General features: G+C 31.6%; 1 protein-coding gene and 1 long non-coding RNA gene across 5 annotated transcripts; one reads left to right on the top strand and one right to left on the bottom strand.

Annotated features, from left to right (window-relative positions):
• The first annotated feature begins 1,537 nt into the window (after window positions 1-1,537).
• On the top strand, window positions 1,538-2,439 carry LOC137823054 (uncharacterized). The gene is made up of 2 exons (XR_011083051.1): window positions 1,538-1,942; window positions 2,078-2,439. It is a non-coding gene; the product is annotated as an uncharacterized LOC137823054 (long non-coding RNA).
• A 275-nt stretch (window positions 2,440-2,714) lies between these two features.
• LOC137823052 (coiled-coil domain-containing protein SCD2) lies at window positions 2,715-12,108 on the bottom strand. 4 transcript variants are annotated; one of them, XM_068628162.1, is made up of 17 exons: window positions 11,280-12,108; window positions 10,835-11,004; window positions 9,371-9,452; window positions 9,174-9,215; window positions 9,031-9,093; window positions 8,155-8,204; window positions 8,027-8,054; window positions 7,612-7,686; window positions 7,393-7,503; window positions 7,253-7,313; window positions 6,947-7,063; window positions 6,740-6,858; window positions 6,233-6,302; window positions 5,950-5,991; window positions 5,227-5,267; window positions 4,704-4,830; window positions 2,715-3,149 (listed from the first exon to the last, which is right to left on the bottom strand). In XM_068628162.1, exons 1-17 carry the CDS (start codon window positions 11,667-11,669, stop codon window positions 3,010-3,012), a joined length of 1,728 nt encoding a protein of 575 aa, XP_068484263.1. In that variant the 5' UTR covers window positions 11,670-12,108; the 3' UTR covers window positions 2,715-3,009. The 4 variants fall into 4 exon arrangements, with proteins under 4 accessions (XP_068484263.1, XP_068484262.1, XP_068484264.1 ...); XM_068628161.1 differs by having other exon boundaries at window positions 9,371-9,464; window positions 11,280-12,103; XM_068628163.2 differs by having other exon boundaries at window positions 9,371-9,464; window positions 10,835-11,000; window positions 11,280-12,080.
• Between the last annotated feature and the right edge of the window lie 4,558 nt (window positions 12,109-16,666).

Genomic DNA, 16,666 nt, shown 5'->3' with positions numbered 1-16,666 from the left:
ATTTTGTTGTTGTGGTCCTGTTTTTTGTTTATTTCTCTCTGCATGCATTAACAACAAAGACCTTCTATCACCCTTTTGCAGTTAGCAAAAAACAAAGAAAACTTGTATCCTTTTTCACTGCACCAACAGGAATGTGACCTTTCCATGGAAAATGGCTTTACGGGGATACTTTTCACTCCTTGGAAAAATACGTATTTTGAGGTTTTGTTTTTTTAAAGATCAGATATTTTTTTTTTCTTATTTCTCAATTCTCATCATAGGCCAAGAGAAATATATGTAATTTCTTACAGGTATGAAAACTAACTTTCATTAGTTATTATTAGTTAAATTTTTTCAAAACCTACAAAATGAGGGAGGTTTCATCTCATATTTAACAGTCTTTGATTATGAGTTTCAATCAATTTTAACTAATATTAAAAAGATTCTTTTGCACTTGGTTAATTAACAGTACTCAAGCATCTTGGTTAAATGCTGTAAACATGCAGGTGTAAAACAGATGCAGAGTTACTTTTAATGTTTGTTCAAAGGAAAATGTTTGATTCATTGGTTTTTCTTGATCAGCAAGTACGGCTAGATTTGCACATCGACAAGATAACTGGTTACAGAATGGAGATTCCAAGGAGAATAGAGCCATCTTAGTACTCTAATGGCCATTTAGTTTAAAATGTATGTGGCTTGTCAGAGAAGCTACAGAATCTGAAGAATACTCAAATGCATCATTAACCATAAAACAATACTCACTAAAGAACTTGAGTGATGAGAGGGGTATACCTTTCCCTTTTTTTTATTGTAAAGAATCTTTATTTAAGTAATGAGCAAGATCTGGGATGAGGTTTTTTCATGCCCATAATAAGTATGTTGTTGAATGGACATAAAACCCAAACATTATTAAGTGGGAGTGGAAATCAAATAATCTTATTCCCATAAAGTCTAATATTTTCCTTGTGGTGGTTAAAGACTTTTCTTTATGTACTTATGTGGGAATGAACTTGTTCCCTTTGACCAGATGTGAAAAGGCTTTTCTTATACATAAGGTAACTCTATGATTCTTTGAAATTCAATATTTTTTGTGCTGGTGATACAAAAGCAAATATAACCCACCTCCATTCATCAACAATATATATATGTTTTTGCTTACAAACTCACATGCTAGACTCCAAGGAGCCACATGTTCCCCATTGGGGCCACAAACCTTTCCACGCTAGCTTCAAGTGGGCCATCCTTCATTCACCATTTCAACTTTGCAAGCTGTGTTATGTATTGCTTGTTTGGTATGCAGCTGCGCAATTTATGGATGTTTTTGGTTTGGCAAACATTTGGAGTGATTTGAACCGACCCCATCTAACTAGAGTTGAAGGGAGAAGGATGGTGTAGTCAGGCTATAATTACTACAAAGCAGTGTCACCGGACCACTCTAACCACAAGGGTAGCTAGGCTATTATTTTATTTCCACAAGACAAGGCAGAAAAAAATGCAAGATAATGAATGCCAAAAAAAGAACAAACTATAAAATGACAAATTTGATCAAGAGTTATGCGGTGGATTCTGTGCTTCTGTTGTAGTTGCAGCTCACAGAACTGGTAAAGGAGAAGAAAATGGTCCCTACCTTTACAGCTTTTACAAAAGATTTCAGGTTTTTCATCATTACTAGCACTAGTGTCACTGATTTTGGCGTTCATCTCCTCATTGTCAAAATATTCTATTGCCTCTTAAGACCCGAATTGTATTCCTAACCAACTCCAAAACAAAAAGCGAAAAGAAGAGTAGGTGCTCATAATGCATAGGAAAATTATGTCACAAGGGTATGACTGAATATTATAACCGAGTAGAAGTGGTTGGAATGACTTTTGAGCATCAGAGTTGGGAAACGTGTGAAAGAGTGCGAGTGAAGCCTATATTCTGCTTTTGAATTCTTGCAAGTAGAGCAAGGGCATGCCTTTTGGTGAGTAATCTTCGTTGCTGTTTTTTTTTTTTTTTAATTTCGTTTTTCACCTCAAAATTTGGGTCCTTTTCACGAGAGTCATAAAATACACAAGTGGAGAAAAAGCTCATAAACTTTAACTATTAAATTGCGCAGGCTTTCCTTCTTTTTATGATTCGGGTTGCTATACCAGCCACTATTGGCGTCCACACTCCACAAAGCGGAACAGGACCCCGCGTGAGTAGAGCACCATCAGAGGTTCGAATTATTCTCAGAATCCATTATATACGTGGACGACTAGAGTATCAATGTTTTCTGCCAGCAAAGGCACGCTCCTGATGAATCTTCAGCTGAACGCATGGGTTGTGATATAAAACTACTGTTGTCTCTTACTACTATTACCAAATATTATTTCTTATCATTATTAATACTACAGGATAGAAGAAGAGCTTACCTTTTTCAATGTTAACTTATTTTTTAGGTGTGGGTGATAAATAAGAGGAATCTGATATATTGTGCAATTCAATACTGCCCTAATTGATATATCTCCAACTAGATGTTTAATCCTTTTACACCACCATTCCGTTAGGCCTAACTGAATTCCAATATGCAGAAATGGTGAAAACCATGTGCTTCTTAGTACTTTAAGAACATCAACATCTCAAACAACTTAGCATCGAATTACTGAACTTACTATTCCTTTTTTCTATGACATGAACCGTTTCAAGCTTTCAATTGATAACTAAACAAAAAAAATATAATATAAATATATATATATATATAAAACCAAAAATAAACAAAAAAATAGTGGCTGCAATTCTCCTGCATCCTCGTTTAATAACAAACATACAAACTGGGATTCTGAAGTTACAAATTAAACTTAAAAGAATAAGGAAAATTTCTGTCTTGTGTAGATTGCCAATTATTACAACCCACTGTGTCTGGTGCAATGTAAAGATTCTCGCTTTCTTTGTATTCCCGAATATAATGTTGAGATGTTTACAGAATGAAAAACTTGTGTAGAAAACAAAACAAAAAAATATACATATAGGACAAAGAATCAATTAAGAACTAAGGGGCCGAGACCATCAGGATGAGGCATCCGAGTCGGTGGCAGGCTTATGATTAGCATCTACTGACCCCTGAGCCTGATCAATTCCCTTTCGAGATGCTTCCCAAAGCTGCGGTTCTATACTTAGCTTCCTCAACTCCAACAAGCCACGCTCAACTAGATAGAAAACAGAATGAGCGATACATAACAAACCAGTACATCAAAAGCAATAAAAATAACACCCTCCTCTCTTTGAACTTTCCCCCAATTTAAATCACATCTTTATCATTAGATTTTTTTTTTAAAATAAATTAAATAAAAATTAAATTGAAGTGATTTGTAATCATATGATGCTATATACTTCAAGGTTTGTTGGTTTCATGTGAATAAGAAAGGATTTAGGAAAGATGGAAAAGGCTATATATTTCTTACCTCCGTCATTGGGAACAGCAAGTGAAAGGGAAGAACGATGAGTGTCATTTAACCTTTTGTAGTCTGTCCAATATTGGGCAGAAAGGAGGAGGGATTTTTTTCACACAGACAAAAATACTTTTATTGAGAATCACGTCTCATTCTTTATTTAGGATGTTAATCTCATTTTACACATATATCTTTTTTTCGCTTCTACTTTCAACACAATTAAAATGAGAAATGGAAAATTTTCTTTCTTTCCTTTCATCTTCTCCCCCTACCAAACAACCTAAAAAACATTTCTTTCTAATCATTTACCTTTTTTATCTTTTCTTTCCTTAACCAAACATAATGCATGGATAATTAGACAAATTTAAGGATCTTGATATCCCTAGAGCTACTAGGATCACTTCCTATGGTTCTGAGTCAGACCCAGAGATTACCATTTGAATATCTAAACTTCAATACTTCCAGTTTAGATAAAACCTAAAAGTGAGATTTTTTTAATTTCAATTTGTAATTTGAAAAAATAATACAAAAAAAAAATAGAAGTGTATGCCTGATCTTTAATTAAGACTTCCTAAGCATACCTGTTTTCACATTCTAAAATAAGAATATTCAAATATTATAAAGAAAATACTCAAATTATTAATTTTAGTTTGGAAAATAATAACTACCATGTTTTAGTCCGCATGGAGGTTGACACCTGAGTAACTAATAGCTGTTAGGGTAACAAAAAAAGACAGGCTTACAAAGTTGAAGAGCCAAAACAAGAGAATGGATTAAAATGAGGGAACAGATTTGTTTTTTCTTTAAATGATCAGTTGACCCTGTCTTTGGTTTAAAAGGCAAACCAAATTGCCAAGTGTTTTAAGCAGGCAGCAGGGATCATGCAGATCTGCCATACAGGCTGAAGAAAACAAGGTTATCTCTACTGCTGAATAGCATAATTTGTCCAAATTATATTGAATAGATTCAGTTCCACCAAATACCAATTCTGAGTTGATATAGAATCATTTCTGATTAATATAGCCAAGACCAAAAATCAGCTTGGTTCCGGTCATGACGTTTATTTTTCTTACATACTAATTTGAGAACCAAGATCAACATTTTTCTATTGACCTGTTATACACATTTTTTTAAAAATGCTGTTATGATCCATAGAGGAAGCTTCAATTGGCTATATTTAGCCAATCAACACAGTTCAAAACCATGTATATATTAACCCCCTGTAGTTTCAAGATTGTTTACTTTTTAACGTGGTAACATATTACTCTCTTCAGAAAACCAAATATCATAATAAGAAAGGCAAGAGCTTACCATCAACAGCATCATGTGAAGTTGGTGCCTGCCCACTGCGGGCAATCCAAAATTGAAGCTGCTCTTCAGCAATATCTTCTTCCACACCATGAAATAATGCTCTTCTCCAAATATAGGTTAACCATGACTGCCATGTTTAGACTTCATTAGTAAATCATATTAAATTACGTGTACATGCATACTATTTACAAATTAGTTAAACATTAAATTCAACTTTGACAAAAACTGCCCATTATAAACCCAAGGCAACTTGGGGAGCCTACATTGCAAGATTTCATCTTAAAAAGATTATGGTTAAAGAGTAATAATCTGCCTTGAACAGAAAGAAATTCAACAAAGAACACAAATCTCTGCCAAGATAAACTGATTGCTGATTTGATAAGAAATTTAGACACGTGTTATACACATGAGACAATACTAGTAGAAATCCACATTCTAAAGTTTTAATCCGAAGGAAGATATCACAATTTCATAGAAATAATACCATGAATTGTGCCAAATATTAGAATAAAAAGCAACTGACCTCTTTGAAAAGAACGTCTTCTGCTTCCTCTTCACTTAATTCTGGAGGAAACGAAGAAACAGAAAATCAGCAATGAATCACTGGCCAGACACATTTCCATTTAGAAATGAAGTATGGCTAAATGCAACCACGTCGCATCATATTTTAGCGTAAAAATACACATGAAATCACTGGCCTCTCACATAAAGTTCACCCGATAGATGGAGATTAATCCATAGTTAAAAGAGTTTACACGGTTCAATTAAATGTTGTCTCACGTTTCTCTATCATCTACAAGGGTATACACCAATATTTTATGCCTTCTAGCTTGTAAAGGCAAGGGCGCTTTTACATTTCTCACAGATAATGAAGAGGGTAAAAATGACTACATACCATGCAATTTACAATATTGACGTATCATCATCCTCCAATACAGATCTTATCAGACCATGCATGCACAAAACTAATGTATGTTATCCAAAATCAAATCCCAACTTCCCCTTCAAGAGAAGAAAAATAGAGAAGAAAAATAGAGAAATGAATGAAAACTATACAAGCGATATTTTACCAGTGAAAGGGAAACAATAAATTCTATAATGCAAATATACAACCTTCACACTTATAATATTCCATAGGGATTTCTATAACAGCAAATTTAACATTGGTAAAGCAGGTCAAAACATATTTCTTCTCAAAACTTAAAATAGACAAACACTATAATAAAACAGACAACTTAATTCTTACCAAATGCTTCTGAATATTTAGCATCGCCTTGTGACTTGGAATCTGAAAATAAAATAATAAAAATATGAAAATTATAAAATAAAATCAGTTTCTTCTGCTAAACAGACTATTTTGGAATAGTTTCAGAATAATGGTTTGGGAAAATGAATGACCATAAAATGGATACATGTATCAAAACTACTTAAATAGAATTCTTATCACAAATTAGACATCTGAACAGAACTAACCATAAAACTAGACAAAACTGATATTTGAAAAAGATACAAGATGTTATATTAAATACCTAAAATGGACTGTCGAACCAAATTTGGTCGTCTGTGTTGAGCTAGTGCAAGCACAACAGCATCCTCAACCTACAAAATAAAAAATTCAGAAAAAAATGTTCTGCAATTTACTATAGAAAAGTATTAGTGAAGGAGGCCAGCTCCTTACAATCAGAGGAAGCCATCCGTACAGAATACAAGCAATAACACACAAAAATGGAAAAAAAACAATGAAGAGATTACTCCTCCCCCCTCTCAAAAACCCTTCAAAACCACCACTTGCATTCCCTTCCTCTCTCCTTTTACATACCAAACTGACCCGTATCTGCCTATAAATAGACTTATCTGTGTAACAAATTCACTTTTAATATTGTTACAAAATAATGATGCTTTCTCTCATCTCAATGAACTCTTTCATAAAAGAAGCTTTAAAATATGAATTTTTGTATCTAAAATGCCCAAAAGAAAAGTACAATAAAGAACTGAACAAACAAAGCACTAATTTTGAAAAAATAAACATGAAGAACCTTTAAGGATGCAAGTTCCCTCAACCCCATCTCCACTGAAAGCATAGTCTCAATATTTCCTTCCCCGGCAAGATCATTCAAATCACGAACAAGCTTGCTTCTATCTGGACCATCAGCACCTGGTTCACGCTCTTTCATTAGACATCAAAATAGATAATTTCAGAGATATAATTCTAATGAATGTTTTTAGTACCAACTCATTCTCACTTTTGTTCCAAGATTCTTCCTTAGCCTTCTGTCCAGCAGAGATGACAAGTTCAAAAGGAAGAGGCGCTAGAGAAGACCAATGTTCATGCTTGGATTGTGCTATATCTGCACATATGCCTAAAAAGCATAGAGGTACATGATTTTTCAAATTACAAGGATTATAAGGACTTATGTTATTGTTAGTATATAAACTGAGTTTTACAAAATATGCTCCTCAAACTTTTGAAGTCACGATTTTTCAGATAATAGTTAAAGATTGGAAACTGTATTTTTCCCACAGAAAGTTGAGGGCAGTAATTTCGTTACCATGTTTTACAGCAAGACCCCAGTAGCGGGCTAGCCAACATCTCTTCAGGACAACTTCCTCCTAAAAGACAGATAAGATGAATTAAGACAAATGGGAAAATGATGACTTACTAAATCTTATTTCAATGATAAATAGTAACCATTTCTTCTTGGGTCAAAATCATTCTCTGAGTCATTGTGCGAAGAGCCTTTGCTTCAGCTTCAGCTTCTTGCTGCTGCTCCAAAGTTGCTGCAGCATCATCTTTTAGGTTCTGACAAATACAAAGAAGATAGCTAAAACTTATAACAGAGAATAATTAATCAGAGCAGATAAATGGTACAACTTAGAGGGAAAACATGTATGCTTTATTCAAAACTACCTGAATTTCCACTCGAAGGGCAGTGATATCCTCATCTCTCCCACTCTGTGTTTGTTGAGCAGCCTTGAGTGCAGCCTGTACAAAAATATTGAGTATTCCAAGGACATTCTTTGAAAGAACTAACAATGACGAGCCTCTTGCTCAAAGTCCACAATTCAAGGATAAAACAGTAACTGGAAACAGAGCTTTACAAAAATGTCAAGCAACATAACTGCTTCTCTGATTCATGCTTCTTTGCCAAATATATGCATGCATTTTTCTCAATAATACAGAAAGTCAAAAACAATTTTGAGATAAATATTTAGAGGACATGGAATAGTGCGTTATCAATCAAGGGTGATCATATAACTTCAAACATACAGCCATCATTAATTTCATATTTCTGCCACATCTTATATCCATTGTTTCGGTATACCTCTCTTTGACGCAAAGCAGCTTCCTTCCTGAAAATATAACACAAAAATCATATAATCTTAAACAAAAATAAATAGTTCCATTACCACTGTGCCAGCCAGCATACAAGAGAATTTAAAGCTAGTTTACCTGCTCAACAATTTTGCTTCCAGGGATACACCTTCTCCAAGAGAAGCAACCTGCCAAAGTCAAAATAAACAAGGATACTGATATCAGCAAACTCAGAATACTGCCTGAACTTTATAGTTGCTTTTGCATATAGTTAAATAGCTCTTAGTTCATGTAGACTAATTTAGATAAGTTTCTCCATATTAAGCACTAATAAAAGAAAAAATAGAGGTGAAATGAATCATACTGATAGAACCTTGGGAGCATTACCCTATAAACCATTGTGGTTAGAGAGACCAAGGCCTCATGAACCCCACACTAGGATCCCATACATACTTGTAATGTCAAAATCTAGTCCCATATTTTGCAATTAAATCCTAACAACCTACCAAACTTCACAGCCCTAACACACAAGCAGGTCGGTTGTGCAGTGGCCCATTGGCTAGTACAAGCAAAAACTGTTATGTCAAAATCACCATCCACACCGCTTATTTTCACTAGGGAAAGTCACACTGCAAAAACTAGCCATAAAAAACCCTCACTGGAATCTCATACTTCCAATGTGAGAATCAAGTCCCATACCAATTGAGTCCTAATATATACTTCTTCTGTAAGATAAAATAAGATTATGCAATCAATTTTGGGAGAAGATAGATGAAAGAGTTTATAAAAGAGTCAAGGTGCGTAGGTTGAACTTATGAGAGAAGTATGATTCATTGTACTTCCGTATTTTCTTCCCTGATAAATGTTTATTAAGAAGTTTATCTAAACTTGGTCGTAGTTACAGACTGTTGTGAATGAAAGCTTAATAAATATGCAAAATATGGAATCTAAAATACGGCGTTAAAATTACATTGGTTAGTTTTCAAATTTAGTTAATATCTAGGAAAAAATTACCTGTTTCTCAAGTTCCCTACTTCTGGCCTCCACTTCTTGGCGTTTCTCCTCTGCTTGTCTTAGCTGGAATATAACCAGGCATTATGTTCAATATCACATAACATGAGAAAAAAGCCAACTTTGTAGGGTATTAATGAACATACCTTTTCTAATAAAGCCTCGTTCTCTTCTTGTAGCATATCAAGCTGCAAAATCAGTATGAATCAGCTTTTCAACACTCATCCTTTATGAATTATGATAAAAATACTAAAATAAAAACTTGAAAGAAATAGCATAGCCAAATTGAGGATCAACGGATTTAGCTTTTGGAGACTGAAATTGATGGGTATAAATACTATACTTCATCACGGAGTGCAGAAGCTTCACGCTGATCTCCTGTGTCTTTTGAGTTAAGTGGCCTGATAGATATATCTGATGGAAACCTGAAACCATCACTGATGGTTATAATTCAAAGAAGAGTAGGTTATCAATATTCCTAATGGCCAACAAACTAGTGTTTGAGAGGCTAGCACTTCAGTTTGCATATACACCCAAAGATATATATATATATATGTGTGTGTGTGTGTGTGTGTGTGTAAGCTCATTCATACATAAAAAAGGATCAATTAAATGTATGTGGACTGTGGAGATGTGAAAATTGGCCAAATCATGACTAGAGATATGTATTCAACCACATTATAAATAATTAAACTCACAAAACTATGGCAAGGGAAGATAGATGCATGATGATTTTGTGGAGAACAGGGCATAGAACTTGAATGATGGCTTCACACACAGTTAAATGTTTTGAAACTTAAATAACTATCAGCTTATCATAACTTCCCCCTTTAAGGGTAAATTTTTAATTGAGGAGATATAACACGACCAAACAACTCACTGAAGGAGTGTTACAACATACAAGTGTGTTAGATGCTTATTTCTTTTAAAGGGTGTTTTGGTACGGTAAAAAAATTTCAGACCCAAGAATCATGATTTATGGGAATCATGAATCATGGAAATCATAATTCTTAGAAATAACTATATTATGCCTGATTAGTAAAAAATATTACTGAAAATATTTATATAAGAGTAACATGATCTCTTTTCATTAAATTTTTAATTCAACATGAAAGTTAGATTCCCACCTCCCGACATGAGAATTTTTTTGAGAAAACTTGGCCTAAAAATCAGTTCTGAAAAAACGTTGTTTACTAGGAGTGTTGTTTTTTAAAAAGGTAAACCAAATATGAAAAAATAGTTTTACAATTTCTGAGAAATTAAATTTGTTGCCTTTACCAAAGACCCCCTTAAAGATCCAAATAAAGAGTACATTGATATTTGTTCGTGAATATAAAAAAGGAAATAAATATTATAGTGAAAAATAGATCGTATGCATATTTTATTTTTCTGGCTTCATTAGTTAGCTTTTGAAGAAAAATAATTATTTACAGGAAAGAAGCTATTTCCAAACACCGAATTCATACATTATAAACTTAAACAAAGCTTTAATTTTCTATAAAAATATTTACTTTTAAATCCTTAACATGAACACTTAGGACATTCTTCGTATTGCCTTCTTTAAAATTTATAAAGACTCAGCTTCAGCGTTACACTACTATCATATCAACCTGGAAATGCTCCAAGACAGAAAAGCTTACTAGTTAATAACCATATCCACAAAACAAAAGAACTAAGGGGAAAAGGAACTACACAGCGTTACGGTAAATATTGTATCAACTTAGAAATTGCTCCGAGACGTAAAAACTTACTAGTTAATCAACATAGCTGCAAAACCATAAGAAATAAGGAGAAACAGATACAGTACCTTTTCTCTCTATTGCGATTAGTAGGAGGGTCAATAGGAGGTATAGCCATAGGCGTTCGTAATGTGGATTTGCTCGGTGGCACCACTGCCGCTGAACGAACAGAAACCCCCGATCTTCCAGCTGATGTTGAACGAACGGAATGAGTATGCTCTACAAAGTTCCGACCTAACTAATAAAAACATCAAAATCCTATTAACTCAACAAGAACTAGACAAGACGAATTGAATCAATCACAATCATGCAACCAAAACTGATAAAACTTCGATCTCGCTCGATCGTTATTAATGCCATACAAATTAACAACCACGAACCAACAAAACACACCTAAGTTCAAAATCGTATCGAATACGCTATTACTTCATTTTATTTTTCACAATTCAACAAGTGAATCCATGCAATTAATCATGCAAACACATCAGAACGAACAATTGCAGTGGGAATTACCGCAGGAGAAGGAGATCTGTTAGGCCTGGCGACCGAAATCGGAGGAATAGTGGCGGCATTAGTGCTGGTGCTCCTGTTACTGCTGGCGTTGCTGGAGAATGAAGAAATAGATGAAGGAGGCGGAGCGCTGAACCGGAAATCGAGATCGTCGTCATCTTCCCCGTCGTCGGCGATGGCGTTCTGAGACGCCATGACGCGAGCGAGGCGCTGCGCGGCGGCTTTGGCGGCCACGTTTTGCGTGCGCTTGACGGTGGAGATACCGGTAGAAGAAGCACCGAGGCGCGATTGAGGATGAGCCGGAGACATCGCCGGCGACGACGAGCCAGTGCTGCTGGAACCACCGCTCCACTGCCGCGCGTATATAGGACTCGCGTTTCTCCTTCGATCCATGAGTTTACGGTGCTGTGGATATAGAAGTGTTGCGTTGACTGAGCTAGATTTTCGCTGGGCGAGATTTTCTCGGGAAAATCGAAGGGAAAATTGGGAGGAATAGTCGGAGAGTTTGTTCCGTTAGAATGGTGGGCAGGTCTATGGGACAAAACGACGCCGGTTCGTCATAATGGGTCCGCTGAAGAGAAGACTCAGGAGAATACGTGGCTTTTATTTTGTCAGAGAGGTTCTAATATTCGGTTTCCTTCACTGGCGTGAGAGAGAGACATTTGTTTTGGCGGCGTCAGAACGGTGTCGTAGGAGGTGAACTTTGAAATGGGAGCATCATTTTTGTTATTGGATTTTTTGACAGTGAAATCGCTTATCCTAAGGAAGGAAACAATTCAATTCAGTTCAAGTCAAACCAGGTTTAGGAAAATTTTGATTACATTGACAAATTAGTTAGGTTGATGGTATAAACATTTTAAGGAATTGATTAAAAAAAGTTAAAACCATTTAAAAACAAGTAAGTTGGTGGTAATAAGCTTATCTGAATGGATTGTTTTGTCTTTCTTTTATAAAAAGAATACATATTCATTGTTATTATTTCAATATTTGTTAATTTTTTTATTATTTTTCTGATGCGTATTTTTTTTATTATATTATATTATATTAATGCAATGTACGTAAATTTGAAATTTTACTTGATTTTTTATAACTTTTTACTAGTTTGTTGTTTAATGCATTGTGCAATGTTTGCTTAATAATCGGATTAATTTTTAAAAAATTTGGTTAAACTTGATTTTTTCTTGTTTGCTCCCAAAGAAAAACAAAATGTTTGTATATATGTATAGTGGAATAAAGAAAATGAAAATTGTTACCTTTCTTTACTTTAAAAAAATAGAATTATAATCATCTGTAAAATAAGAAGAAAGAAGAGTAAAAGTTTAGTGAATTTTTTAGGACATATAAATGGCCCTAAACTTGATTAATCAAGAAAAAAAGTTTGATAATCAAAATACGATAGGATAAGAAAATAATTATTTTATCATGTTGTAATTAATTATTTAATGTATTAATAAGAAATTATTTATTGATCATATTATCTAACATGTTATTTTAATGTAATGTAAATGTTATTGCAAGAGGAATACTATTGAGAAGGGAAGTTGTTGTATAAGACATTAATCCCTTATTTATATTTTTACACTACTTCACTTTTATTATAACTATTACTGTAATGTAATATTATTATTATTGAAAGAGAGATGCCATTGAATGAGAACATTATTACTAAGTAGGTTATCAGATACTTATAATCCACTAAACTAACTTATTTGCTTAGAACCAAGTTATCAGATACAACCTAGCTTGTTAGTTAATTTTGCTGAACAAATTGTCTCTCCCTCATTTTCTCTTCTACCAACCAAACAAATTACTAGCTGAATTGTGATATTTTGACACTTCTTACTCCAAATTACACCTCTTCAAATGACAAAAATATCTTTTTACATTTCATAACCTCTATCATTTGAAAGGTGTAATTTGGAGCAATGCAAAAAGTGGGTGTCAAAATAATATTTTTCTTCTCATTTATCAACCAAACAAATTATTAATTATATTGTCACATATTACGGAAAATCTCATATAAATGGTATATATAACAACTTATAATAAACTACAGACTTCTCTATTCTTCATCTTTAATTTATATCTTATTATTATTATTATTATCACTATTAATATTTTTTTATTACTATTATTATTATTATTGGAAATATAAGAGCACCCATGTATCTGTATTTTTTTTTTTGAAAGTTTCATTATGATAGAAATTTAAAATACATATAAAAATAATTTTAGATGAGTCGAAATTGAAAAACAAAAAATAACATATAAAAGAAAATTTATGAATTGATTAATCAACATTTTTTCTCTCCTAAGGTTTGAGTTTCTCTTCTTCAAGCTTTTCATTTCTTCCACTGATGATTTTGGGATCTGAGAATGTGATGATATTCACGTTAAAGTTATGATTCACTTTATGGTAGATACCGAAAGAATGATGGTTTTATCAAAGAATAGAGTTATTTGAAATGGAGTGGAAAGAGTGATTGGAAATAAATGTTATTTTATTTAATAAGTAAAATTTGATGTGGGACCGGAAGTAGTGAGGGTGAGAGTATGCTCTTTCTTTTTGTTGTTACTTAAAATAAGGAAGTAAGGGAGGGTGGGGAATTAGTTTGCATATATATACTATTACATAACATTAATTTAAAAAATTATAAAATAATAATATTTTGTAAGTAATTCATATGAAATGACAAAATATTTCATTGTACTAATAAGATGAGATATATTAAATAAAAGTAGAATAAGAAAAAAATTGTATACACCAAAATACTGTTATAAAGAGGAATCCTCTTTATTTATAGGTATATATTATTATTATTATTATAACATGTTATTATCTTTAACTTTATTCTAATATACACCAAACACTAAATAAAATTGATATTTATTTTATTTTGTATATTATTATGTTTTAATCTTATCTTTTATCATATTCTATTTTATCCTACCACAACATAAGTACTATGTTTTTTTTTATTTGCATGTTACTTTTTTTTTTCCTAAACTAAAGTTATAGGGTAATGTTCCAAAATATAATCAATTTTACTATAGTTTTTATAGAGGGTTTATCCAAAAATATTTAGTAATTTATAATAAAAATTATATATAATATGTATATATTAAAAAACACAAATTATCTAGTTATTTCCTTCTATATATTAGTATAAGACATGAACCTACATTTGTTTATGTACATAGTGTATTTAATTCATAATAAATACAATGTATGTTATAAAAAAAGTTATCATAATAAAACAATCATAATTTAATTCATCACAACAACAATCCATCATCATTTCATCAAACACACATGTAATGTTTACCAACAAATATTTATTAACATATTTTAAATATTTATATCACGTATTATTTATCAAAGAATAACAGGTCACCCATTTTAGTACCTTAGGTATGTAAATTCTGATCATATAAATCGAGATAAGTTTAAAGTATATTTATACCAGATCTCAACACATGTTCTGATGAAACAATAAACTTTCCTTTAATTTCTCACTACATGATGTCTTAGTATGTATGACTTAAATTATAAGTGAAACTAAATACATATGTTATAACATAGTTTTTTTCTTAATACACAAATTTAAACAAGGACTCACATCTCACTCCAAATTTGTAACCTTAAATTCATATATTATGAACTACATTTTCTATTCAACCTAATTTACTTGAATAAAAATAATAAATGTACAATTCAATATTTTTTATGCATTTATATATAACACTCATACTCATTCAATTAAAGAAAACACAATTTTAAAACCAAATAAATTTTCCTTTTATTTGATCGAAAATAAACCTAAAAAAAAAATTATATTCAAACAGGAGAATTGTTATAAAAGCTCCAGATTTATATGTCAGTTATTCAACTTTCCTTAACTATCAAATACTTAAATGACGCATTATCACCTTGATGACAAAATCAATATACTTAACTAAAAACAAAAAAAATGTTTTAAACACTTACTAAAATATTTTTTTTTAATGGAAACTCAAATATTTTCAAATTTAAACAGTATTTAAACTTTAAATAAGTCTAGAATTATTACCCGTGAAAAGTATATTTGAAATATATATAAAACAAGAAAAACAAACGCCCAATGATAATTTTACTTTACAGAGAATCCAAGAAGAACAAAAATGCAACTTTTTGGTGTGTTTGTTTGCTACCTTATTACTCATACCATACCTCCCTGCTTTCCTTTATATGAGTTTGTCTAGGACAAAGATTCATTATTGCATTTCTACATGAGTATAAGACAAATTTCATTTACAAGATAACATTTTGTCTCTTTTTCATGAAAATCACATGCAGTGTTTCCTTTTAAATATTCAAAATTGAAGAACTAGATTACACGATTTATTAACATATTTAAATAATGTACTTTTTTTTTTCATGTACCTAAAAACATATTAGCCCAAATCAATCAAATAAAAAAAAGAGCATACCATCTTTTCCAATATGCAATTCCTAGTCAGTGCATCACACAGTTTTTTACTATTATACATCACATCAAACACCATGGGTACCAGTTTTTTTAAGAAATAAATATAAAGCTAAAAATAAAGTATTTAATATTACCAATACTTTTTAATTCATAACTATTGATAAAAATTTAACACTTTCTTGATGAACATGAGATTGATTGGCCAATTACATCCTAATATTATAAATTTAAGAACGGTTTGTTTCATATTGATTTTTGGTTAAACAAATGCATCCCTTATTTATTATTTATTTATATTCTTTAAATATATTTTTAATACTTTAATATCTTATTAATTTTAAATAAAAATTATTCTTTATTTGATTATTGTTTGATTGAATTGTTAATTTGAAAATATTTTTATTAAAAATAGAGACTTATTATATTATAATAAGAAACAAGCTTTTCAATTTAAATTATTTATTTCATCAAAATTATTTTAAATAAGACTTTAATAATTAAATCCACACACACTCACATACTCACTCCCTCTCACATACTCACTCACTCTCACGCACAAAATATATATATATATATATATATATCTGAAAATTTGGTGATTGAACTCATTTATTTTAATTTTTTTTAATAATTGTATTTTTTTAAAGTAAAATGTATTAGTTTCCTTTGACTATCATAGTAATTAATAAGATATTTTTTATATTTCAATTATGATACTTTATTTTATACATACTAGTAACATCTAATGATTAATAAAGAAGGGTATATCAAATTTTAATAATGAGTTTTCACTCTAAATTAAATAAAAACTTTGATTAGACTACTTCAATTAATAACGAAATTATAGAATATTTCAATCAATGAAGAAATGTGTTTTCTAAAATATAAAGTGTTAATTTAGTTTGATAATAATATCATAGT

This window comes from Phaseolus vulgaris, chromosome 9 (assembly GCF_051622355.1).
Source record: "Phaseolus vulgaris cultivar YP4 chromosome 9, ASM5162235v1, whole genome shotgun sequence".
In the NCBI taxonomy this organism is placed as follows: Eukaryota; Viridiplantae; Streptophyta; class Magnoliopsida; order Fabales; family Fabaceae; genus Phaseolus; species Phaseolus vulgaris.
This window is presented reverse-complemented; position numbering and strand designations above follow the sequence as displayed.